Genomic DNA, 26,196 nt, shown 5'->3' on the forward strand with positions numbered 1-26,196 from the left:
CCTCCCCACCCCCAAAAAAGAAGAAATGAAGTGCTTGAAAAATGCTCTGCCAAAGTCCTGTTCTCTTTTATCTTGATATTTTCTTAGACCTTGTTGATCGTATTCTCAATTTTTGATGCTTTTGAGCTGTTTCGTTTTGAGAACGTTTTTCAAGTTCCTTTTCTGCCTGTTGTAACATTCATTTGTATACAGCGGGTATTTTTTGAAAAGTGGGTGATCTAAAAATCGGACAGAGCTAGACTCCTGAACAACTCAAAGGTACCACTAACAATTATTGATTAATTTTTTTCTGTTTTCGATAAAACTCGTTCTGTGTCTATTCATGAATTGTAATGATTTACATACTTCATTATGTGGAATTTTTTTACATTTCGTGGTGTGCTGCGGGAAGAAAGTGGTTGTCCTCACTCCCCAATTTTATTGCATCGGGCTTTAAGACATGATTTAAATGCATTCAAGAAATCGATGTTCAAAGTCAGTTTTTCTTATTCTCCCCCCCCCCCCCCCTCCAAAAAAAAACATCAGAAAAACTAAAATAAAAATTTCAATTTGAAAAAAAAAACTGAAGAATCTGCATCAAATCTGTTCAAACTTGTTGCATTATTCAATTACTTAGCTGTTTTCCCACAAATTCCGGCGTTACTCTTCAAATTCTTTGAAATATTTTGCATGTAATAAAAAAATGAAGTGTTATTTCTTTGAAAATATGTAGATATATATTTAATCCAAAGTATTGCAAAAAAAGAGAATGAAAAACCGGATCGTGCCTGTATCCACTTGTGCATATTTCTCTTCTCCCACTGATTATCTGGCTATGTGCATCTGAATGTGTTTAATTCTTTTCGCCGGATCATCTCCCGCGGTCTTCTCTGAAGCATCCTTTCTCGCAATTACATTGTATTTGGTGTGTTTTCAAAAGATCAAAGAGTTATGCGAAGGCATAGGTAATGTATGAGCTGGCGTGTATAGAAAGATACATAGAAACGTTATTGCGAATACGAACGAATATGTTGGAATTTTAGCTTACATATCGACTATTGACTGGGTTGACGTGTACCTCTACTTAGGTATATGTATAAGGCTTGGTCATCGGTTGTGTATGTAATATGTATGTATGTATGTATGTATGTATATTAAATACGTATACAATGTACATTTAAAAATAAATACCTACGTATATTTTATTGATAATTCACTAGCTGAATAATTTTTTCACGCATTCGGCTCGCGAGTCGCGATTTCCGCTCGAGTGGCAAAATTATTCAAGGTTTTGGATAGTTTTTTTTTCTTTTTTATGCGAATATCGATGTCGTGGTACATTATTTTGCGAATAGCTTGCTTATGGATGTGTGTGTGGTTTACGTATGGGTACTCATAGACGCTCAGACACCTCGAAGTGAACCATTACAATACGTGTTGTAATAGTTTTTACGAGTGGAATGAGGTGTACTGCTGAAAACGCGTAATGAGTACTCGCGTAATGTGGTTTTTTTTTTACAAACTCTTTTATGCATTTACTCGTACGTACGAGTATGTACTTTGCTATTGAAGTATAAATAGTCTATATCTAGTACAATGGAGAGGTATCTCTTCGAAAGAGAGAAAGAGAGAGACTGAACTAGAACTCCTCTTGTAATATGGTAAAATATTCACGCGATATGCTGTTTAATGCTTGCTAAAACGTTTTCATCTCCTGGAGGTGTACCATGGTTACAAGGTGTCGTAATACTCTCTGCAGCCAGCGGTATACGCGGCGATAAATCGTCTTTTTCGCGATATTTACGCGCGTTTATATACTTGTTGTAGGAGTTACCTACTGGTACATGAAGAAAGCGTAGGAGATACGTACAGTACGTGAAGTTAGTTAGAGCACCGCGAACGGTTGGTTTTGTCCTTGAAGGTTATTGACGTGCTTGAGTGAAACCGCAGGGTGTAATAAGAAACCAATTGTTATCTGGTCTGTTGTCATTTTTTTTTTCAATGCATCTGAAAGGCGGCGAAATCCGGTTCGGATATTTAGCAGATACGGTGCCATTATTTTACAGATATTTGTATTGTTTGAAGATGACCTGTATTTGATAATTTTCGTGTATTGCATCTTTCTTCAGTGGATGACATTTTGGGCTCAAAAGTTGATAGTTTGATGGGAGTTGGTGAGGAAAAAGGACAAAAGTGACCATTACCAAGCAGAATCAAACTTTTTCTAAGGTATACGTACTTTGGGGGTATCAGGTAACCCCCTCCCCTCCTTCCAATTGGAAATTGAAAGAGCTACGGTTTTAAAATGCTCAAAATGAAAATGATTTTTGAATACAAATAAAAAAGGTTCTCTATCGAAATGACATGGTTCTAAAATTAAAGGAGTTATAGTCAGTTGAAAATTGAGTAATTTTTTTGAGCCATTTTGAAATCTCCAGTCTAATTTTAATTCTTTCCAAAAATTTCAAGTTGTTACGGAAGCTCCAAAGTACATTTGAATGGTGCTTTTCAAGAAGGTCCTATCGACCGATAGGACCTTTTTGAGGAGTTCATGAAATTTGAATCTCTGACGTTTTCTACACAAGATGGTGCAAACCGCAGCGCTCCATGTGGTGTTGTTCACAAACAGCAGCTATATGAAGTTGGCTAGGAAACGCAACTAGAAAATGCGCGCATTACCTTCTTCTCCGAAATGGTTGATCACAACTATACCAGAAGGCACTCTTGAGTAGTAATTTTCAACGCAGAATTCAAATTTTGAGTCAATTTTGCCCCTCGACCCCAAGGGGGGTTGGTACCAAATGAAAATTTGGGGAAAATGTGAAAAAATCGAGTATAGTGTCGAAATCTTGATACTTTGGGTTAAAAACAACGATTTTTGAGTCAATTTACCTCGTAGCCCCCCGGGGGGGTGGTATCAAATAAAAATGCGAAAAAATCGAGTATAGTGTCGAAATCTTGGTACATTTGGGCTGAAAACCCGATTTTCGAGCCAATTTTGTCCTTCGCACGCCAGGGAGAAAGGGGGTGGTACCAAATCGAAATTTGGGGAAAACAGTGAAAAAATCGAGTGCGCACTCACACATGCATGGCTAAAGTATGAGATGATACAGACTTTCGCAGGTTTCCGCAGGTAAATCGATCGCAGTTATTTTACATACACTAAAATGCATAATTTTTCATATTCGTCGTTTTGGGGAATGCTGGCGGAAGAAACTTCTGCCCTACAGTATTAAAGATATTACATTAAAGTACTCAATTTTTTCACTTTTATCCTAAATTTTGATTAGGTACCACACCCCTCCCCCCGGAAGCCGAGGGACAAAATTGACTCGAAAATCGGGTTTTCAGCCCAAATGTACCAAGATTTCGACACTATACTCGATTTTTTCGCATTTTTATTTGGTACCACCCCCCCCTGGGGGGCTACGAGGGAAATTGACTCAAAAATCGTTGTTTTTAACCCAAAGTATCAAGATTTCGACACTATACTCGATTTTTTCACATTTTCCCCAAATTTTCATTTGGTACCACCCCCCTGGGGGGCTACGAAGGAAATTGACTCAAAAATCGTGGTTTTTAACTCAAAGTATCAAGATTTTGACACTATACTCGATTTTTTCACATTTTCCCCAAATTTTCATTTGGTACCACCCCCCCTGGGGGTCGAGGGGCAAAATTGACTCAAAATTTGAATTCTGCGTTGAAAATTACTACTCAAGAGTGACTATTTCATGTTTTTGGTGGGTTTGAGAAGGAATAAAATCGATTTTTAGGTGAATAACCGCAAGAAGGTCCTGTCGTTTCAAGAAGGTCCTATCGGGGTCTTTTTTGTAAAGCGCTCCCATGGAAATGTTGGTGGTGGAAAAAAAATTACTACGCAGGAAATAAATAGTGGAAAGATGCTTCTATTCAACAAAAAAAACCGGAGCTCGCTATATCATTTTAAACCAAAATGGCAAAACACTGAAATATAAAAATGCGTTTTTCTCAAAACCAGTTTTTTGTCGATAGGACCTTCTTGAAAAGCACCATTCATTTTAAAAGTGATTCTTTTCAAGTCAGATGGGAACATCAGACGATCTTTTTTAAAAATTACCGAGTTTTAGTCCAAATTAACTCATTAGGATTAAACTGGATTTGAATAAATTTTGATTTTGAATTTGCGTCTGTTGAATGGTGCTTATTACGGTAGAAGCAGTAGTGATAAGCAATATTCGAATATTATTGGAAATTCATTTGTTTATGTTTACTAAAGCGAAGAACAATCAAAGTTCAACGAACATTTTTATTTACGTATTGTGAATGAAATCGTGGGCGAGTGTTTAAATTTCAACTTTCCTGGGAAATTGTGTAAAATTAATCTATTACTTTGAACTAGAAAAAAAATCTTTCTTTTCACCAAAATTGTCTGCATTTTTCGCTCACTCAATGAGCTTTTGAACATATTTTTTAATCGAAAGAAGAGAGAGAGAAAACGATTTAGGACTATGCGATTTCCTAAAATCAGTAGAACAGTCAACCTGTGATACTGCTTGAACATCTTCAGCACAGGTGGGAAGTCTGCAGATGTTGCTTTAATATTAAATATTACATATACAGTGTTCATGTTAATTTTGTGTATGTATCCTACTCGTGGTGCGTATACTATATTTGAACAGGGTCAACGTTATTGCAATTGTACCCGCATTATAGGCGGTCCTTGATTCATCTCACGGCCATCTTACAATTATCATTGTACCTACGTATTACGAGCGATATTCAGAGAATAAGATCGTCAAATATGTGTGCATTACAATTAAATACATAATATTGTGCTGTCTGGTAATGAAAAATACAAAGATGAAGGCGAAGAAGGGAATAGTCTGATGATAATTATTTTTTTCATCAACACGACACCGATCCAAAAATGCGATCAGTGTAAGTTTAGTACTCGAGTATAATTAATCGAAAGAGACGTACGTTGATATGAACTTGAATTACCTCCATTTCCAATTATGGTAGGTGTCTGCGACAGTATTTGTCTCATTTCAATGATGTAGACTCGTTCCAAGACAGAAAAGTAAATATTATAGCGTTCTATATACGCTTCCATTCCATCGTATTTACAATGTTGAGTCTGCATCGATACTCCGTCTGTCATCTGAAGACTTTATATGAGGATGACGTGCTCTGCGGTGTTTGGCATACCTATTGTAATGAGTAAACCGAGCGAAAATTTTTACATAACCGCGCCTCCAAATACTTAATTTTTGATCGCGAATTCGATTATTGAACCGATGGAGGCGTAAAATGGATTTTTAGGGTGTAGATGCGAGTTACATGCTGTGCTGATTTGAGCCATGAAAGACTGAGAAGGAGAATTCAAGTCGTGTCGTGTAAACGTTTTGTAATTATTTCTCTTTTGAAATGCAGTCGAAAATCACGCGTGACTACCCTCACATGTAGTGGCTTGGTGGGTTTAATGTTGCATTACGTAGTCGTCATCGCTGGTACCGTTATTATTGAGTTTTGATTTCGTATCGTACATATTATTATTTCTGTTTGAAATACGTCTGTGCTGTCTGCAGTTTCGAAGGGTGTCTTGAAATGAGCATTTGAATTGAGATGGAAAGAGGAAAAAAAATGAGAATGTAACTTGGGGGTGTTTTTTTTAAAATTTTTTGGTGGCTTCGTTACAGAATTTGATGCTATTGGAAAAGGGTAGGGGTCGTATCATCTTTAAATATTTTTTATTATTTCAAAATTTTCTGTGTTTGATATCTGCCATCCAAACTGATTCATTTATACCGAATTTTGATAAAACAAGTTCACTTTGACTGTTTGATTTTTTTGCATAACAATCTTTATGTAATTTTCGTCGCCCCCTCCTTCGGCCCCTTAACCAAAAAATAGTCAAAATTTTTGCCATTCAAACCTGCATCCTCAATTTTCATCTTCAATTAATTTTGGATCTAAAATTCAAAATTTGAAGGTTCCTTATGTTTGGATGGATGTCTTTTAGATTTAAGAAAGAAATACCAGTTCAGTTTTTTAGCGTATCACAGTTTACACATCTCACCATGAAAATAAAGCCATAAAACAATTTATTCGACAATTTTACGGAAATTTTGGTTTGAAAAAATTTTACGAGGTTGAGAATTTCTCGATGAAACGATATCGTGATCAAAAACCACATGTAATTTTTATTTGAAATCTTTCGGTTTCCAATTTCCACAAATAATTTCACCTATCTTTTTTAATAAGAAATTTGCAATTTCAAGTTTCACAAGTAGGTTACTTACATTAAAAGGGAATTTTTAGTTTGATGTAAAATTGGCATTTTTTGATCGATTCCAGAATTTTCTTTCTCTAAATCATGATGTGGTTTGTGGTATTTGATGAAATTACACGTTCATTGTTCATTCGAAGTATTTGTATTCATTTAAAACGTGTCTTTATCGCTGGTTTTAGGAAAATGCTTCGCTAAAATCGTGTTAGTGAGTCTATTCAACTAAAATCCGGTTAAAATGTGGTCTGTGGCGGTCAAAAAAAAACGTTATTTGTACTATTGTACTGCTAAAAAATATTTCACCCAATTTTATGTACCGAGTTGACAGTTGCAATCGATGATCTGGGTTAAAAACAAATTATGTACTTACTTGCTGCTTTATTGAAGTTAAAAAATTTGGGGAACCCTGTAATATTAAATGATATTAATGATAATTTAGAAGTATAGTACGTGTCGTTTGTGGTGTAAAACCTCTTGAAATACCTACATAAAAACGACTATAAGAGTAAAATCTCGCGTATACGTTATTTACGAGGAGCTCGTATCAATTTATAACAGTAATCTGAAACGTGATAAGTCGGACGATTTGTTTTTACCGATGATTTATATATATTGTATTTTTCCTCGGAATCCCAAGTTCACTGGAATCTCGACACAAATATGATTATTTGTTGTATGTATTAATTAATACCCAAACACGCGATAAGCTCGACTCGATCGACTCCGACGTCATACCTTTGTCTTCGAAAGATGGTCGTGTGATCCCTTATCTGTTCACGTGTGTACGATATTCATTATCAATGATTATTAATTAATCGTTACGTTCAATTTATACTCTTATTACGAAATTACGTAGAGTACGTAACGTAGTGTAATTGATTTTTGGTTTTACGTAGTTGACGCAATGGCCTGAAATTAATTATTCCAGTGATACATAAAAGCCCAAAATTTCCCGTTTATTTTTATTTTTTCGGAAGTTCTAAATAATACTTCAACCATTAATTTTGAGCGAAAGGGGTTACCCTTAGTTCACAAACTTGAAAAATATTGCCCAAGCACGTAGAATTATAAAAATTGCTGAAAAAGGTGACCCATTTTGTCATTTTGTTTGAAAATTACCTTTCAAAAGTCGCTGTTTTCATGCTACAAGTACCATTCACCCAAACTACCCTCACCAAAAAAAAAAAAATGGTTTAAGGCAATGTTACGAAACACCCTTTGCGATAAAGGTCTTGTTTCTGGAACCTATGCTTTGAAAATGTACGATTCCAGTCGGATTATCTATCTTGATGCAGAACTGGCGTTTTGTGATTTCACAGCTGTCTTCGAATTAGGCATACTTATCTACGTATATATTTGCGTACGTGCGTTGGAAAGAGGCTGAAAGAGTGAAAATAAATAAAGGATCCAGACATCGTATTAGACATGGAAAGTATTACGGAGAACAGAGACAAAGTATGTACTCGTACTCGTACATAGACGTAAGCAGGCGACGAAAAACAGAGATAAGCCATTTCTGTATGACTGGGTCCGAAGCGAAGGGTTCAACTCGATCATGGCCTGCTCTGCAGTGCTAATGTAACGGTTCAGTGTTGAAATCTTTTTCATTTGCTATGGCTATGGTCTTATATTCTTGGTTGTAAGTAAATGTGCGCGATGGTATGGGGAGAAGTCGTGGTGTGTCTGGTGGCAACTGACAAGATACGGAGCATGTACTAGTATGAATTTTCGATGAGTGATGGGATACGGTTGGTAGATTTTCTATCGAGGGAGACGATATGGTAGCAGGCCATGTCAATGTAGCTGAATGTAATGTGTGGTGTACACTACAGCTTCGAGTTGGTATGCTACATGTGTAATTGTGTACCTACCGTACGATTTAATGTGTCAAGATTATCTATACTGTGTGTGCATTATGTGCTGGTTCTGAATCGAATAAAGGATGAAAAAATTTCTGATTTTTTTGTACTTACATGTGTTTGGATCTTTATAGTTGACTTGAAGCGCTGTAGTGTAATATTTCGTAATCGTTGTGATTGTACAGGGTGTCCTAGATGTCTCGTTAATAGGTGTATAGTCCAGTGTTCACGCGTCCAGCTGCATGATTTTGAGTATTTAGATGGCTGTGTTGCCTATTTGTGTGTTGGAAGGGGTAATATCTGTCGAAGGAAACCAAATTTTGAACGAATTTTTGACGATGGATGAACAGTACTTCAAAATTTTGGGAAATTTCCGTATGGGTAATTCTCAGAAAAAGGGTCGATTTTGATATGCATAATTTTGAAAAACGAAAATCATTTTTTTGGAAAATTTCAAGTGGGAATCATTTGTATATGTGTCCCAGATCCCTTTTCTAGTGTTGGCCTCAATTCAATCCCCCCCACTATGGACCCCGGCCCCCCTAAAACGGAGATAATTAGAATTCGACCCTCATCGATGTGTAATATGTCGATTGACATGTTTTCAAGGTCGTAGAATTCGAATCTGGAGTTATTTTTTTTGTAGAGGTGGAGGGTGAGGCGTGGGGAGGGGGAAAATGTCAAATTTTGCTTATATTATCGTGTAATATGCCGATTTATGTTTTTCAGGCCGCAGAGTTCGAATCTGGACTTATTTTTTTGGTAGGGGTAGAGGTGAAGTGTGGGAAGGGAGAAAATGTAAAATTTTGCTTGTATTATCGTGTAATATGCCGACTAGCGCGATAAAAGTACAGCTGTCTGAAATTTGGCCAAGTCGAAGGACAAATGGGCGCTGGACAAGCCGAAGGACAATCTCAACGTTTTTTCGTTTCTAGCCTTACCTACTGGACATTATTCGATTTTTAACACGTAATAAATGTGTACTTATCATGTAGAATAACTTCCCGTGCTCAATTATTGGTTTTGACGGGTTCATTGGCGTAAATGAAAACACCAAGCCGAAGGACACAGATTTTGCGAAATATCAAAACTTCACAGATAAGTACGATCAGAACGAGCTGTAATGTAGTTTTTAAAAAGAACGGTGCAGGGTAACATTTCTATGAGAACAGTGAACCAGTGCAGCCACTCACCAGAAAAAAATTTTGGATTGTGAAGCTACCAAAAATAATTGAAAATTGCTCGAAAATTTGCGCAAAAAGTGTGTGACAGTTTTCAAATGTGAAATGTCAGCTTCCTATGGACTTATTCCAATTGCAATTTGCACAATAATGGACCTTCGTGTTCTATGATAATGAGAATGTGTCAATTTTTCCAAAAAAAAATGAAGTTCATGACACTTTATAACATTCATTTTCAAAAACATGATGTGTGACAGCCAAGTCGAAGGACATTTGGGGTATAAAATCAAATGTACACCAATGAAAGGAGGGTCTAAAAACCTCAATACCATGTGTGAAATGTGTGCGGGGTCATTCTTGAATGGACCAAAAAAAAAAAAAAAAAATTCATGCTAAAACCGTTGAGAAATTTGCCATGTACACGAATTTTACCTTTTTCTGAGAATTACCCGTATACGTATGCTGTCAAGTGTTCAGTTTGAAAAAGCAAGCAATTATTTTTGAGGGAAGGGAAGGGAACTAATCGTAGATATGGTCAAGAGTATAACAACTGATCAAAGTTTGTTTCAAGCATTCTTGGGTCCTACGAGTAAATGAAAATTGAGTGAGTTTCAGAAGTCAGCTTACACTCTGCTGTGTTTGAATAGCTCTTTTCATCGTGACAATATTTATTCAGCTTTCAAAGTTGTAATCATATCCACTGTCATTTTTCCTCATCACTCACCAGTAATGTTTAGACACTCTTCCATGTAGGTACTGAAAATCCTCCAATTTCTTACGATCAATTTGGATTTTCCAAAGAGATATTTGCAGAAAAAAATCATTGAAATCCAAACCCAATCTGACTTGAAAGTCAGAAATTTTGGTTTCCAGCCACCCTCAAGATGATCAATAGGTTTTGAACCAATTTTCCAATTTCTTAAAATTTGGTTTGTAAGTTTGTTGCAAAATGCCCATTTTTAGATATCAAAGCTGTACATTTTAAGTGGTGCCTTTTCATTTTTGGCTGCTTTTTAGTACCCAAATTCCCGAATATAGCGAACGTTTGAGATTCGATGGGACATTGGGACACCCTGTAAGTGTAAAAATCCGGCTCGGATTTCATCTCACCAGACTGCATGTATTGTATAGAAATGGCGACGACGTCAACGACATACGTATGTTTTCGATGAAGCAGAAACAGACAAAAACGGTTACGCATGTAACATCATCATTACCGTCGTATCATCTCATCTCATCATCACGATAAATGTATGGATGGAAGGAAGGTTGATCGGAAATTATCTCGTATCTGGTGCCGAATCGGAATCAGATGCGTGAAAGAAGCCAAGTACAAGCTGTTGAGGCGCGGGCGCGGCGTCGGCGTACTTGGATATCACGTTCCAGGTTCCAGCACCAGTCGTCAGTTGGCGGCTTATTTATACACGAATTGATACCAAAGATCACATCTCTGGTTACCGCAGTCGAAGCGGTATTGTGTGATGTATTTGAGAGGTAGATATTAGGAGCGAATCCGGGAGGATGAGGGGGGGCAAGAAAGAGTAGAGGAAAAGTGCAGCGGAGAGCATGCACATAACATTTACGCGATGCGTTCGATTGTTAACGCGTTTGAGGTAATTGGATATGGTTGGTTAATGTTCGTGATTCGAAACAAAAGGGTTCATAATTTATTTATTGTTTTCACTTTTACTCGGCCAGATATTAACGCCGTGAACAACATCCTTCACGCGTTTTTATTACGCGACACGGTTTGTTGTTGTTGCTGTTTGTGTACTTATTATATATTTTTTTTCTTAAATGTTATTTTATTGTATTTTATTTAGGTACTTCTTTTTTTTCGCAAATACGATGTAAAAAGATATGAAATCGACGATGTTATGGTCGAAAAGTAATTTCACTTTTGTCGGTGTTTTATCGTCTGGAATTGTGCTCGCTGCGTGGGTTACTCACTCGCTCGACCTAGTTGTTTGACGAATATTCGATGTGTATCGGGATAATATGTTACAGATTGAATTGATTATGATGAGCTGCCATGGGTTGTGGAATTATATGGGGAGGGGAGAGGGGTAGTTTGCCGCTAGTTCGTAATGCATGAAAACTCAGTTCATATTCATGCAAAAAAAATTAAAAATGAAATTATTTCATCTTAACATATAATTTCTGTTTTTAAGTCAACGCCCCCCCCCCGAATCGATGTGACTATTTCTGAGCTGATTTGAAGCTTCAGGTTTCAACTGCCCGTGACATTATTGAATTTTCAGCTTCTAAAATTGATTAAAAGCCCTTTTGAAGTGCTTCCAATGCGCTGGGAAATATTCAGTATTTTTTGGAAATTCCAAATGGCTTGAACTGCTTGAAGTTTAAGTCAATTTAAAGAATCGACTTTATTTCAAAAACTGATTTTCTGAGTCTTATCTCGAGATTTAGGTTTTTTTTTTTGTTGAAAGAAGTCCTCATTTTTTCGAGAAAATTGTCAAAAATTGTAAAATCAACTTGAGCAGTTCATTCAAAAATGATTCCATGCCTCCTCTACATTATAGAGAAGAAAAAAAAGAAGTCTCTAAACCAGCGTTGCTTTGCTTCACTGGTGGCATTGAGAGATCAGCATCATATCTATACCACCAGCTCTCAAGTCATCACTGTGAGATCACTTCCTGTTACTTCCGTTTCTGCTGCGTGCATTTCTCCAACGTTGATTTGGTGCGTGAAATTGATCTACACACGTCTTATATCGAGGTGTATTAGGTAGTCGTTGGAATTACACCCATCAATATGATTTTTACGATCATCACCTGCTCGGTTTTATTAACGAAAGTGAACAAGTTCAACGGGTGTGCGTTTCGAGTCATAGAAATGCACCGTTATACTTTTTGATATCACTTATTTCTCTCTATTACCGAACTGGTATCACCATACACCGCGCATGTACATGTACACTCACGCGCAGACTCGCGAGCGAGCATAGAAAGTTAATTTTTAAAGTCATACGCGCATACACGTGCGCCTTTGCCGCGCCACGCCACAGACAGACGCCCGTCATCTTTGTAATTAATAATTTCGTTCATAACCACTTTTACTTTGTACCGTCGTAATAAGTCTCGCGTTATAAGTTCACAAATGGTAATGGTAATGACGATTTTACATACAGCACGTTTAGTATCTTGGTTGTTTGCTACTTTTAATCGATATGGTCGACGTATCGAAATAATTATAACGGTAGTCTAGACGTCGAGAGCCTTGTCAGACGAGTACAGATCATGTCGTGGATCCGAGTATACGAGTAGCTCGATCATTTACGTGAAATTTTCTCTCCCAATTCAAATCTAGAGTGAAATAGTAGCTCCTATATGCTCGAAAATCATCACCGCGAGGCACGTGAACACTGAACGTGATGTTCTTCTTTTTTCACTCGGGCTGACTTTTTTATCGAATGAAATATGTCATTTATTTTGATATCTTTTTCTTTTTTTAACTCGTAAATAGAGTTTTTCCGGTCTTCGCGTGTATAATAGGCATTAGGTACGACGTACACATAAATGTATACATTGTGCTACGGGTGATATGTCTACATTTTGTAGAGCTAAATGGTCAACGAGAGTGTAATTATAGCCATATCTCTCTCACAGTCTCACTCGAGTCTTCTTCTCACATGTTATACGCCAACTGACATCGCGTCCGTAGTCTTCGTCGTCGATAATAAACCAGATACTTAATCTTCGTTGACCTCTCTGGTATTATGCTTTTAAACGAGTCTCCCTTTTAACACTTTCGATTCAAACTACACGATACACATTCGTGAGATTCAAGTCGGTGTATTATTAAGGCTAATAATCTTCGTTTTCATTTAAAAGCCTCCACGAGTTGAACGCTAAATGTCCATCAACGTTCGTCCTGTTTTTATGCCTCGCTATTACTATTGTTTGACTCTGATTGGGGGGGGGGATTTTAATTCGGTATATATGATGAGGAACATACGAGATCAGGAGAAGGAATTGTTCAAAATTTTCCATGTAAAGTTGAAAGTTCGGTGTGAAAAATGAATTTTGAGCTACCAGCGGAAAATGATTGAATCCAATTTATAGATCCTGGCATTTCATGGATCCAATTTGACCCGACTAGACCTAATCAGATGTGGTCAGATCGAAGATTTGATTGGAGTAGATCTCTTCAGACGTGATTAGATCCAATGTGGGAGATCTGATTGGATCTGAATAGATCTCATCACACTGATTAATCAGATTTGATCAGATCCGGACATTCTTCTGATTCTATTGATCTAATCAAATCACAATTTTGATTGGGTTACATCTATTCATCCTGATCAAAGCTTATTATTTTCCGGCGGATTTAGGCAAATTTGACTGAAATTGAAAAAAAAATTGTTTATAATTTCTAAAGATTTTGATGTTTTTTTGAGTGTTTTATTTTTACATAATTTTAGTATGTTTTTTAAAACAATTTTTCGCATTCCTAAAAATGTATCAGTTACTTCTGAAAACATGAATTTTTGAAAGCTTTCGGCCTCCGTTTGATTTTTTTTTCAAATCATCATTCGAATTTTAAAATTAATTTTGAAACAAAAATAATAAATTTCTTAATTTTATTACACAAGAAAACATCGTTTTTATACCTCTCAAAAAACTGATTTTCGAGAGCTTTTGCCCTCGCTTCGCCAGGGCTAGTTTGTTTCTGTTTTCCATAGGTAATTACAAAATTCCGGACTTGAAAGAGAAATCAAAATTTTTATACGTTATATGAATACTTATTAGGCAGAATAATTATACATTTCGAATCACAAAAATTGTTATTTCACATCTCTCACTTATTTTACTTTAAAACTCGCCGTTTTGTTTCGAAAAATTTGAATTTTTTTCACAAAAATCGTTCAAATGCATTAAATTTTTATATATATTATATTTTTAACAAATTTTTGTTTATTTATTTATTTTTTGTAGACACCCTGAAAAAAGAGGAAAAAATCGATCCGGGGGAGGGGCTGAAAATAATTTAGAAGGTGATGATTTTTTTTTTTTTTGAAAGGTAGTGAAAAAGTAGTGAAAAGGTGATTTTCGATCAACAAATTTCTTTAGACACCCCCTGTGATGCCTGTTTGAGTGCTTTTACATCATTGGTCTTGATTAATATGAGATGTATGATTGTTCTTAGTACGTAGATGGCTGAACTTGGTTTTTAGGGATTGATGAAGGAATTTTATGGCATTACATAATGTCGAAAAATGAGATGCATTCCTTGTGCACGATTAGACATGACTGATGGAATTCTCCCTTTCAAAATGAAATAATACTTTCATAAATTTTCGAAGTTGAATTTTTAGCGCATAGCATAAATAAATACTTACATACAGTAATCACGGCTTCTATAGCCAATCATTGAAAATTTTTGTGTTCATCAAATGAAAGAATCCGGAATCACCCCCCCCCCATTTTGCATACTCTGTAAATTCCATCTAGAAGCACACTTGCTTCGATGTTCAAAGTGTAATTTTCCATCGTTGAATTAGTTAGATTACTCGAATCGCTGTACGTGTATGTTAGCTAGGCTGTAGCACGATCAATGAGACAATTTCGAAGGTATTTTCCCATATTAAACGCGTCATCGCACGCGGAATCTGGTCTTTCGTGATGTGTGTTATCCTCGAACCTCGAAGCAGAAGACACGGACTCGTTGTACTCAGCGTAAGATACTGTGAGAAGTATTTTCATTGAATTTTACTGTAGTAGCGCCACTGCAATGAACCAACGAACAAGAGGAAAGACGTGGTTTATACGAATTTAATTACTAGAGGTTATTTAGATCGAGGAGCGTAGCTGAGTGAGTAAGAGAGAAGGATGCTGCTATAGAACAGATAGGATACGTTTTTTTTTTGCACGAGGTATCGCATCTGTTTCTGTGTTCTGTATTACGAGGTCGCAACGATCATCGTCGTCGTCGTGTTTCAAGGAAATGGAATTCTCCGCGACGTGATCGTTTCATTGAGCTCGAATCGATCTTTTAGAATTGAACTTCCTGCAACTATTACACGACGAAAACGATTGAAGCGCGGCCACCTCTCTCGCGTTCGACTTGTCGTAAAATTGGAATCTGAATCTGAATCCGAATCTGCGAGATGCGCACTGCGCAGCAGGGCTGGGAGTGTGAATTGTTAGCTTTCTCAGGCCTCCTCGATGGCTGCGTTGCTACCGCCGCGCCGCGCCGCTGAAAGCGCAATATTAAGATCAACATCTCGCTCTGGTAATTTAATCGAGCAACGCGAGTCGTTTTAAATGAAGTAATTTAGAGCTTTTTAATCGATAATGTATGTTGACGGTGATCTGGGTACTTTCGATTTTTATTATTTTTCAAGGTTACCTCTCTCGTTGTTCGCCGTTTGGTGCGATAATTATGGTGTTTTGTGATGGAATTATCGCGTTGATTGTTGCGGAATGACCACCGACTAGCGTAGACTTGGGCTAGACGGAAGGGTGGAGCTGGTGAGCAATATACCGAGTGTACCGAATGTATCGGCGTGAACGTGAACGTCTCGGGTGGTGTGTGATTTCCTATCTATGTATTTTTTAGAAAAGTAGAACCGGTTGCCTACTTGAAGCCCCTGTATGTTGAACTTGAATGCGTGAAAAGGGATGGTGAAAAATTAGTTTGGACTGAAAAGCATATTGACAGAACTTACAGTATTCGTACGTTTTTGACATTTTACGTGAAAAATAAACATTTTTAGGAAAAAATTTTTACAAAAAATGAACTTGTAAAAAAAATGAATTTTCAATCCCATTTATGTGCTTAGTACCTATCAAATTTTTACCCGATGTTTTGCGAGTTATAAATTTAAAAAAAAAAAAAATAGTAAATCCTTTAGTCGATCATCAAAAAACAAAATTGTCATCATCTGCGAAATACGTAACAACGTATTGTGAGGGTAGTGTTTAGTCGTAGGTTCGCAGGGTCTCCAACTACGTAACATGAAGTTAGTATACGTGCTATCAGTTTTGCCTACTTCAAATGTTCAAGGAGTTGAATATAATTCGTTGATATCGTTTCTCTAATAATTGCTCTTGACTCATATTGTTGAATTTTCTCACAAAGAAAAACGTTCTGTGGTATGTCTGTAGGTTTGTGTACGTTGTTTCTGTATTAGGTTTATCTATATAAATTTTTGAAAATAGAATTTTTTTTCATTTTAAATCTAAAAAGGAAGCGTCGCACCGCACATGTTTGCGACTTGCGACAACATCGTTTCACATTATCAAATTTAATAAAAGTACAATACGTAACGTATGCATTTTCTTTGTGTATAAAATACGTACGCGTGTGTGTTTTTTTTTCTTATTCGGGCAAAATATACTACATATAAACAAAAAGGTTGACTCATTCAGGTGTTCTGCAGTGTACGCAGTTGTTTTATTCAAACCCGGCATTGTGTGTGATTTATAAAGAGCGCAAAGAATCAGCAGTAAGTAAATGAAGAAGAAGAAGAGGAAGAAGAAGTGGTTTAGGTTTACCTACCAAAAGGGAAACAAAGTGAACATTTTTTTTTGCAATTTAATATTCGTTCAGTTGTGCCTTGTTACGCTTCGAACACGTTGTATGTATAAGGTATTTCTTTTTTGGAATAATATCTTTTCCGAAGGAGACAAGAAGCGGAGGAGTGCGAAGTGTTCGCGGGTCGTGTATGGCGAGTGTTGCGAATACGTAATTGGTTTCGCGTGTGCTGAAATGATAATAAGAGGTTGCTTTTCGTAATAAGATGCAGAGTTGTACAGGTACGTTAATGTGCAATGCGAGCGTTGTCATTTTTTCCTTCTTTATGCCTTTTTTTCTTCTGTTCGTTGTTGTGATTTACGCCATCCAGCAGATTTTTCCATACTATGGGCGCGGGCTTGCTCGCTGAGCTAACTTGAATGTTGGTATATTATGGTAATTTCGAAATACATATACGCGTATATGAAGTCATTTTTGTGATAAGAAAGCATAAAGGAGTATGTGGCCTGTTTTTTAGACCCAGAGTGAAGCTCGTTTAACGAGTAATTTGAAAGAAAAATTAAATATGTGACTAATTCGCGTATGGTCGGCTGCGTAAAACGAATTTATCTACGAAGTGTTTCGTACTTATTATTTTCTGTGTTACGAAAAATTGAAATTTTGTGTGAATTGCTTGCATATATGTTACGTCTTTTCTTACTTATTATTTTTTATATGATTCGAGAGGGAACATTTTTAGATTCTCGATTTTTCTCAAGTACAAATATGTTGTTGATTTCAATTTTAAACTCATCCAAAAAAAATGTTCAGCTCTCAAGTTACAATTTGCCATCTAACCTCAGTGTTTCTCCATTTTGAAAATAAAACGCATTTTCTGCGAAATTCCCAATTTTCAAACTCGCAACTTTTAATTAAAAATTTGTCAACTTGTCATAACTTCTTATTTTGCAAATGGAAAATTTCTAAAATTTTCTGAAAACCCATTATATAAATAAATTTTTGAAGTGCATGATGTATATATTTTAAAAAATATAACGTTTTTTGATGTTCTAAACCGATAAACCGAAACTTTTTAAAAAGTGATTTTAAAAGAATCAATTTGCATTTTTTTTTTTTTTTTTTTAGAAGAATTATTATGCTGTAAATACCTATATTATTACTTATGATAATTGATGAACATTATAGGTATTAAAAATGCCTAAAAAGAAGTTCAAAATTGAGTACCTTAGAGTCAAACCCAGAATTCTCCAAATTTTTCAAAAATGAGGTTATGATTGTTTTGGGTATAGTTAGTAGGTACGCATCGATTGCCATTCTCCGTTTTTACATATCCGACACAATGACGCAGTCAGGGGGGTCCAAAGTACTGGGTCCGAGTCAAACTCCCAAAAATGTCCAAAATTTTCAAAAATGAGATTATGGTCGTTTTGGGTACAGTTAGTAGGTACGCATCAATTGCCATTTTACAATTTACCCCATCCGATACCATGATGGTTAGGGGGTCCAAAGTACCGGGTTCAAGTCAAACTTTGAAAAAATACTTCAAAAAAAATTTTTTTGTTTCATTCCAGTCTACTATAAACAACCTTGAGATACTTTCAACAGGCTTGAATCTAGAAGTATCCCTCATTTTATCATGCATTTTCGTGTGTTTTCGACATTTTTTACAGACTTGGAGTCAAAACCAGAATTCTCCAAAATGGTATCGTGAATTACTGCTATGGAAACACTTGAAAAAAAAATTTTTTTGTCAATTCGATTGTTATCTGAAGCACTATATATAGGCGAGATCAGAAACCTGCTACTACTTATACCCATCTTCCATCAGTTTTTTGCGTTTTTCCATTACCCACTGTAGTGGGTAATGGTTTTTCTCAAAATAGTGAAAAGTGGAGAATTCTGGGTTTGACTCTTAAGGTACTCAATTTCGTACACAAAAAACTGAAATGATGAAGTATTGTCAACAACTCCACCCCCCCTCCCCAAAAGAATTTCCAAAAACGTTGGAAAAGTGAAAAGTTGACGTGTAAAATGTTGACACCTCCGCCAGTCACCCACGCTCTAGAAGAAGTGTTGAAATGTTTACAGAGTTCCCAGTTGAAAAACATTAAAATAGTAAGTAATGGTATTCTTGACACTCCCGTCCTCCAAAAATGGGTGTAAAGTCTCCTCACCAGGGAAAGTTTTAAAATCATGGATATGTTTTTTGCTCAAGTTGACTCAAAAATTCATAGTTGCATATTTTTAAAAAACTTGATAAAATATATTGGAAAGCCATTTTTGAAAGTTAGATTAGCATAATTTTAGTACCTAATACGTACCTATCTACGATCCATTGATTTTTTTTTTCAAAGTCAATGTCAGAAAATCAACAAGCTTTTTTTGTTTTCAAAAGTCAGCCTCTGTAAAAGTCGATTGATTTTCTTCCAAGTTTTTAAAAATTTGACAGAATGTCAGAAAGTCATAACTGAACTTTTTTTACAAGTTTTCCAAAGGTCAAAGAAATCTTGAAATATTCGAAGACATCGAAAAATTGACGTTTGAAATTTTGACTCCCCCCCCCCTCCGTCCCAACAAATTTTGTGTGAACTTTTGTCAGCTTCAAAGGTAAATTCTCGTGTAACCTATGAAAACGAGGGAAAATGTTATTTCATGACATTGCCTTCTATTGACTTCGACGGAATTACGTGCTATAATTTACCAAATTTTGGAGCACCCTTGAAATTTTTTTTTGCTGAAGCGCACCTTCAATTTCAGAAATAGGCTATTTTGTAAGAAATTTTTTTTGTTTGTCTTGAAAAGTTGTACTAAAAACCATGGTCAAAAATTGGATTTTTAAAAATTCATCCTTGTTTTTAAAAAAATAGAAATTTGATTAAATTGAGGCAACTGCAAATAATTGAAATCTTATATGTAGATACTAGATACATATATCCGCATTGAAAAAACGTTATCCATGAGAAATTAAAATTTGTTGAAATTGTACCTATTTGCAAATGTGAGTTGTACGCAATATCTAAATTATTTCTCGGACGTGTGCTCACCAAAATGAAAGCAGAATAAACGCGAGTGAAAGATGAAAATAACCTCATCTTGGTAATGCGTATATAGAGTAATTACATAGCATGTATTACGAATTCTCGGCTCGCGATGATATTATTAGAAATAATTGAAAAAAAAAAAAATATTCCTAAGGAAAAGCTCTAATATAACCGTCAATACTGGTCATATCGTTTGTTTGGCTTCCTCGTTCCGGGTTTCGAATCACAGATCACCGCGCCGCATCAGATGATAAGTAGAGAGAAGAAAAATGTGTTGAAAATTTTTCTACTCGACTTCCGCGTAATTGCTGATACTTACCTGGTGGCTGGTAGCTGGTGCGTTTTTTTCGACGCCGTCGTCGTCGTCGTCGTCGCCGCCGCGATGATGAAAGGAAATGCTATAAGAATTGCGAAGAATTTGCGCCATTTTGAGCACGATAAATGCTCGTAAAGTAAGCGTACTGTTGCGGTTTATCGAATCGTAGTACTCGTATTATTGTCGAAGTGCGATTGAGAATTATGTTTAAGAGTACTTATTTATGTGTATTACCTACGAGTATTATAACCGCGAATTTCATCATGTGTAACGACATCTAGGTACGCACTAGATGTAGCCGATTACTTACCTATACTTATTTGAGCGTTATTTTTTATTTATGTTTCAGAGGGCAGAGTAGAAGTATCGAGAGAAAATAAGTATTTGAGTACCATCGCCGGAGGTAAAGTTTTCGGTGAATTGGCCATTCTTTATAATTGTAAAAGAACTGCTACCATTAAAGGTGAGAATGTAGTTTATTTATCTATACTTATACCTTATTTATTGCCTCGGGCTGCAGCTTTATTCTTTATATTATTTAAATGTAGATATACTATGTAGGTAGTTGGTAAGGTACCTAATCGAATATTATACGAGTATGTCTAATGGATAATGAACGATGGTCTCGAGATTGGAGACGCGAATTGAATGATATTATACTCGTACTGATGTGCAAATCTGTATTAACCACGAAAAGAGTTTGGAACTGAGTTCTTATTTGAAAGAATTTGCATATCGAAAATCTAAATGACATCTTTCAGAATGAACGTAACTGACTATATTGATATGTAGATCGAGAAGTTTAAACCTACCCATTATTTAGAATAACTTTATGCCCTTTGACAAATTTTTTAAACAATCTGCGGAAATTTTGAAATAATTTAGTTGTGGAACGTGGAAATATTTTTGAAAAGTTATATGCATTGTGTGATTGCTACGTATATCGTCGAAATGGTGCAATTGAAAGCTTTCCTTTGAAATGCCCTTAGCAAGTTCAACCAAAAAATGAGCCGTGTTGCAAAAAGAGCCATAAAATTCAGAATTACGATAAACAAATTTCTAAAAAATACCTGAAACTCGAAAATTTGCATTCGCCTTAAGATTTGATTAGGGGACGCCAATTTTTGAGTTATACCTTTTTCGACGATAATAGAGTTTTTATGAGCAATTTTTTCAGATTCTTTGGCAAAATTTTAAATTTTGTGGTTTTTTTAGCCACTCTTCTCAAATGTTTTTGCTGCGATTCTGATGCCTAAAAAAATAACTTTTTTTTCACAGGGTGTCTAAGGGTCATGAAAGTCATGAAAAAGTCATGAATTTTGCTAGAAACACTCTTGAAAATTCTTTAAAAAGTCCATAAAATGAAAAAAAAATCAAAAATTGTTCAAAAAATCAGACAAATTAAAAAATTGAAATACCTACTTGCCTACAAATTTTTTAAAAATTCCTCACAGTTTCAAGTTATTATTTGGGGGGGGGGGGATGGGATATTTTCATGCGGTAAAAATGTGAGAAATATGTAGATCATGAAAAGTCATGATTTTTTTTGTCTGGGAGTTTTGTTAGACACCCTAGCTGTTTCAGTTTTCATTCAAATCTTTTTATTTCTTTGAAGTAAGAGTCTTTCCTTCAGGAAAAAAATTGAAATAATTATTAAATTTTTTCAAGGACCTGTAACAATATTTATGTACCTCTTCCCTCGAGAGATCTAAATTTTGGTGGGTGAAACTGTTACTGAATTATTTTTTTCCTAGAAATTCAAATGATAACTGATAAGTAAAAAAGAATTTTTTTGAAAAATTTTACGGTTGGTCAAAATTTTACTCCCCTTTTCCTAAAAAAAATAATAAATAAATAAATTTCTCAATAAATTATACATCGGACTCGACACTTGACTCTCCAAATTTTATATAGGAACCATGTTGAAATATTTTTCGAAAATGTCAATTTGCCGAGCGTTAGATAAATGAAATTGAATTTCAATCTACATATATCTACTTATGTCTGTTTTGATATTCTGATTTCAAATGTCGTGTAGGAATTTTAGTCGCACCAAAAACAATCAAATTTCATTTTTTATGATGAAATATTTTTTGAAAGAAAGGGACGAATTTGTAATATTTATTTTAAATTGACGAGCATCATTATCGAACTTTTGTCCGCTTTTGCTTTGACATTACAATTTTCGACGTGTTGTGAAAATTCTAGTGCATCAAAACAAAAATGACATATTTAAAAAAAATAAATTTTCCGATCTATGGCATAAAACTTTCATCTGTTTTTTTTCCAAATTTCTCCGAAGTGAAAATTGTATTTTTTTTTATTTCCAACGTACAACACTGTTTCAATTTTTCAGGACTCCCCCCTCCACCCTCCTAAACACTATACCTCCTAATATGAAAATATGTAGTTAAAATAACGGCATTATTCCTGAACTTTAGGGAAAATTTCAGAATTTTTTCTGAAAAGTGGTCCATTTAGATTATTATAGATTTCTAATTTGAACTGGAAATTCATATACTTGAAAATCAGGTTTCAAAATTTCGGAGAGTATTTATCAAATATTTTTTGAATTGATGAAACATTTATTTTGAAAAGGAAAGCTCTCGTTGAATATAGAAAACATGCAAAAATGGACGTTTTTTTTGTTGTTTGGACCCATTTTTTCTAAAAATTTTCGCTCTCGCTTCGCTCGAGCAGTAATTTTGCCTTCATTTTCAAGATATCACCTTATATCACGATAGGTTTCCAGAAAATTACCCCTTATTTCGATTTTTCATGCCCAAAAATCTGGTTTTGTCCCCTCCTTGAGAAAATCCTGGCTACTACGCCACTGATTGAATATTTACTCCAAATATTGCAAAGAGCAGATTTTGATTTTTCTGTGCCTTTTTTGAGTGGGAGGGGGTGATGCCAAACTCAATACATAGAAATTTTGAAAAAAGTGTTTTCTTCGTGGCATTTCAAGTCGAAATCCAAAAACTGAATATTATGGATTTTATTTAGAGAGAGATATGCTCCAAAATTTTCGGTATTTTTAATCCTTTCTCATCCTTTGTTTCTTTATTTTTAAAGTAAATCAACTGAAACTGCCGCATCTTTTAGTACGGTTTCCCTGTCATCTATAGTCAAAATTTGAACCATTTTTCATTCATTCGAAGGTTCAAATTGTACAAATTTTTTCATTGTAACATCTCATTAATCGGTTCTTCATTTCGAGAATTGATTTTGCGAAAAATTTGACGGTCAAATCGGAAGAGTTCATCTCTATACCACTACCACTATACCATTACGCAGGCACGTATTACAAAATCAGCTGCTTATTTCATACGATCAATTTAATAGGCTTTGATTATATCATCGATTCAAAAAAAAAAATGGCCATACAGGGAGAGGAGAATCACTGAAAGGGCAGGCCAGCAGACTGCAGAGGCAGTTCGAATTTAGCAGTCGCCCGCAACTATGTTCACGACGATTGACGATACTGATATATCACATACAAGTACATACCATAATTGCCTGCCCTTCGGGCCTTCGCCTGCATGTCCATCGACTCGAAATAATTTATTAATTTGTAATTACTATTGAAAAGTGAGCGGTACGGTGCGATGGCGGTATCGGAACCGAATTGAACGTTACGGTACGCTGAGGAGGAATACGTGCACGCTTCGCGAGCGTGTTAAGGTTACAATTCTATTGGTCTTTGAAGAAAGACACATTAATGAAGAGAAGAAATCGATTCTACGAATAATAAATTCGCCATTCTCGATTATTAAAAAGTCATCAGCGGCATCGGCGACGACGTCATCGCCGTATTACTTACACTATCGTAACCGAATAGGAAGACCAACAACATAGCGATGAAGAGTATATGAACTGAAATGAACATGAAAAATTCATATAGACGAAGATAGAGAGGTATAGAATGGTATAATATGGAATACCATGTACATCTACGTACGTATCGTACTTTACCATTTCATTATTCTGGTATGTGCGATGTGTTTATCGTATAGTCGATCTCGATATGTGTGTGCGAAACCTCTCTAATATAGAACGACTTGACTTGTCGTCGTGGTTGTCATTGTGGTGGTTCGTTAACAAATTAACAATCGTTCATATTTCGTATTATAAACGTATATAAGTACTCTATACATAGGAGTACAAATAACGTCATCATCTGGTATAATGATCTGACGAAGTAGAAGAAGAAGAACAAACAACAAGAACAAGTGGTAGTAATAGAGAAACAACAGAAGCAGATAAAGAGCGAACAGAAGAGAAAAATAAGTCCATTTTCGCACTCTTATTCGTCGATAGAATAGTAAATGTGTCGTCGTCGGCGCGCGTACGTATTTGTATATTTCGCAAAATACCATGAACGACCTTTGCTCTTTCACAGTTGGACTCTCGATTGTCGCGAAACAATATTCACAATCATCAAAGACGCCATCTGCGATGATGCGTATTCTGCCTCCGCCAACGTTGGCCTAGGTATGGTTTCGTGGTCGCGTGACAATACAAGTTTTCAGTCAATTAGTGATTTTTCGGAGTGAAGGTGTCCGTAGTCTACCGGACGAGATTGTTTTTTCTTTTTTCGAAAAAAAAAGTCCGAAATGATTCCAAAAACTAGAGTATTCGTTTGGTTTGTCGGTCGGTTTTCGTTGGTTAGTTGACGAACGTGGAACGTGATCGAATTGAAATGCTTTTCATATGTAAACTTCGTGATTCGATCGTGATGGCTATTGGAAAAACGAAGAAGAAATTGAAAAAAGGTATGATCTAATTATTACGTATAATCGGTAAATATCGTAATGTGTAATTGAATTGATTAATGTAGTCGCCATTTTGTTGGTGGTATCTTTCGATGAAATCTCGCTCGTGTATTGTCGAGTTGATGGATTTTTTATTGTAGTTTGTGTCTTGTACCCCGGCATTGTGGTGTTACGTAAAATGCAGGTAGAGGTACCTCTGTCTACATATCGTATCGTGGTCGTTTCCTGGTCTGAGTCTGATTGTACTTACTATTATTATTGTAGGTACCTATGTAGACTTGGTCTTATTTTTGTACAGTATCATACCATAAGTATAATATAGTGTACCTACCTCTTCTTCTTCTTCGACTTATAGTACTCTTTACCTATGGCCAAAAAATAACGTACTTTTAACGATGGAGATTATTTTTATTGGTAATGGTAACTCAACTCTTTGAAAGTATATCCTACACAAAAGATTTCTGGATTCGGCTTTATGTAGTTATAATAGAGATAATGGTGGAAGTGTACACAGGTAAAGTACAAGACAAGGTACTATTTGCAATGATATTATCATTTACCATCATCTTAATCGTATTCAACTTGCAAACAAACACGTTGTGTATCTGCTGCGCGAGAAAATATCTTCGAATGTGGTATTATTGTTGCATGTAATATGTAGCTTAGCTTTAGCTTAGTGCCTATATCTTTGAATGTTGGAACACGCAGACGAATTCCTCATTTTTATGATTCAATGCGCGATATGTGCGAGTAAAACGACGACGAGTATTTTTAATATTATTTTTATTATGGCCTATAGTATTATCATTTACAACGATTTCACCGGTTAGAGAGTCTGGACAGGATTATCTGCGACTAGCTGGACTCTAATGTAAAATGGTCTCAGAAATCTCAAAACTGTGCCCAAGTTGGAGAAATTTTTTTTATTTTCAAATTTTGATTTATGATTTTGGGTCAAGATGGATCACAAAAAATTTGGAAGATTGTAACCTCATGTACAGTGTACACTGTGAATAGCAAAATTTGGTCGAAGTTGCAAATACACTCGAAAGCACGAATTTTTCTCTCAATTTTCTCTACTTATTTCGCTATGATATTACAAAAAATATGGAGAAAGTGTGTACCTACTTCCTTAAATCATATAAATTCTCGAATTCCAAAAGCTTTTGCCTTCGTTTCATTCTGGATCATTTAATTTTCTTTTTCAAAGTTGGAAGTTTCTGAAAAAGTACATATTGCTCAAGTCTGAAAAATGCCAAGGTTAGAAAAATCAGCTT

At 35.6% G+C, this 26,196-nt stretch overlaps 1 protein-coding gene across 4 annotated transcripts in view; it reads left to right on the top strand.

Moving 5' to 3' along the window:
- Positions 1 to 26,196, top strand: part of for (cGMP-dependent protein kinase for) — a 90,355-nt gene that overhangs the window by 36,849 nt on the left and 27,310 nt on the right. For 2 of the 4 annotated variants that reach the window (XM_065350271.1, XM_065350270.1), the window contains one exon: positions 20,494 to 20,607. In XM_065350271.1, coding sequence (XP_065206343.1) covers positions 20,494 to 20,607 — 114 coding nt within the window. Of the gene's footprint in view, positions 1 to 16,856; positions 17,069 to 20,493; positions 20,608 to 24,262; positions 24,920 to 26,196 lie in introns of those variants that run through there. The other 2 variants (XM_065350272.1, XM_065350273.1) reach the window with 2 other exon arrangements.

Source organism: Planococcus citri, chromosome 2 (genome assembly GCF_950023065.1).
Source record: "Planococcus citri chromosome 2, ihPlaCitr1.1, whole genome shotgun sequence".
Lineage (NCBI taxonomy): Eukaryota > Metazoa > Arthropoda > Insecta > Hemiptera > Pseudococcidae > Planococcus > Planococcus citri.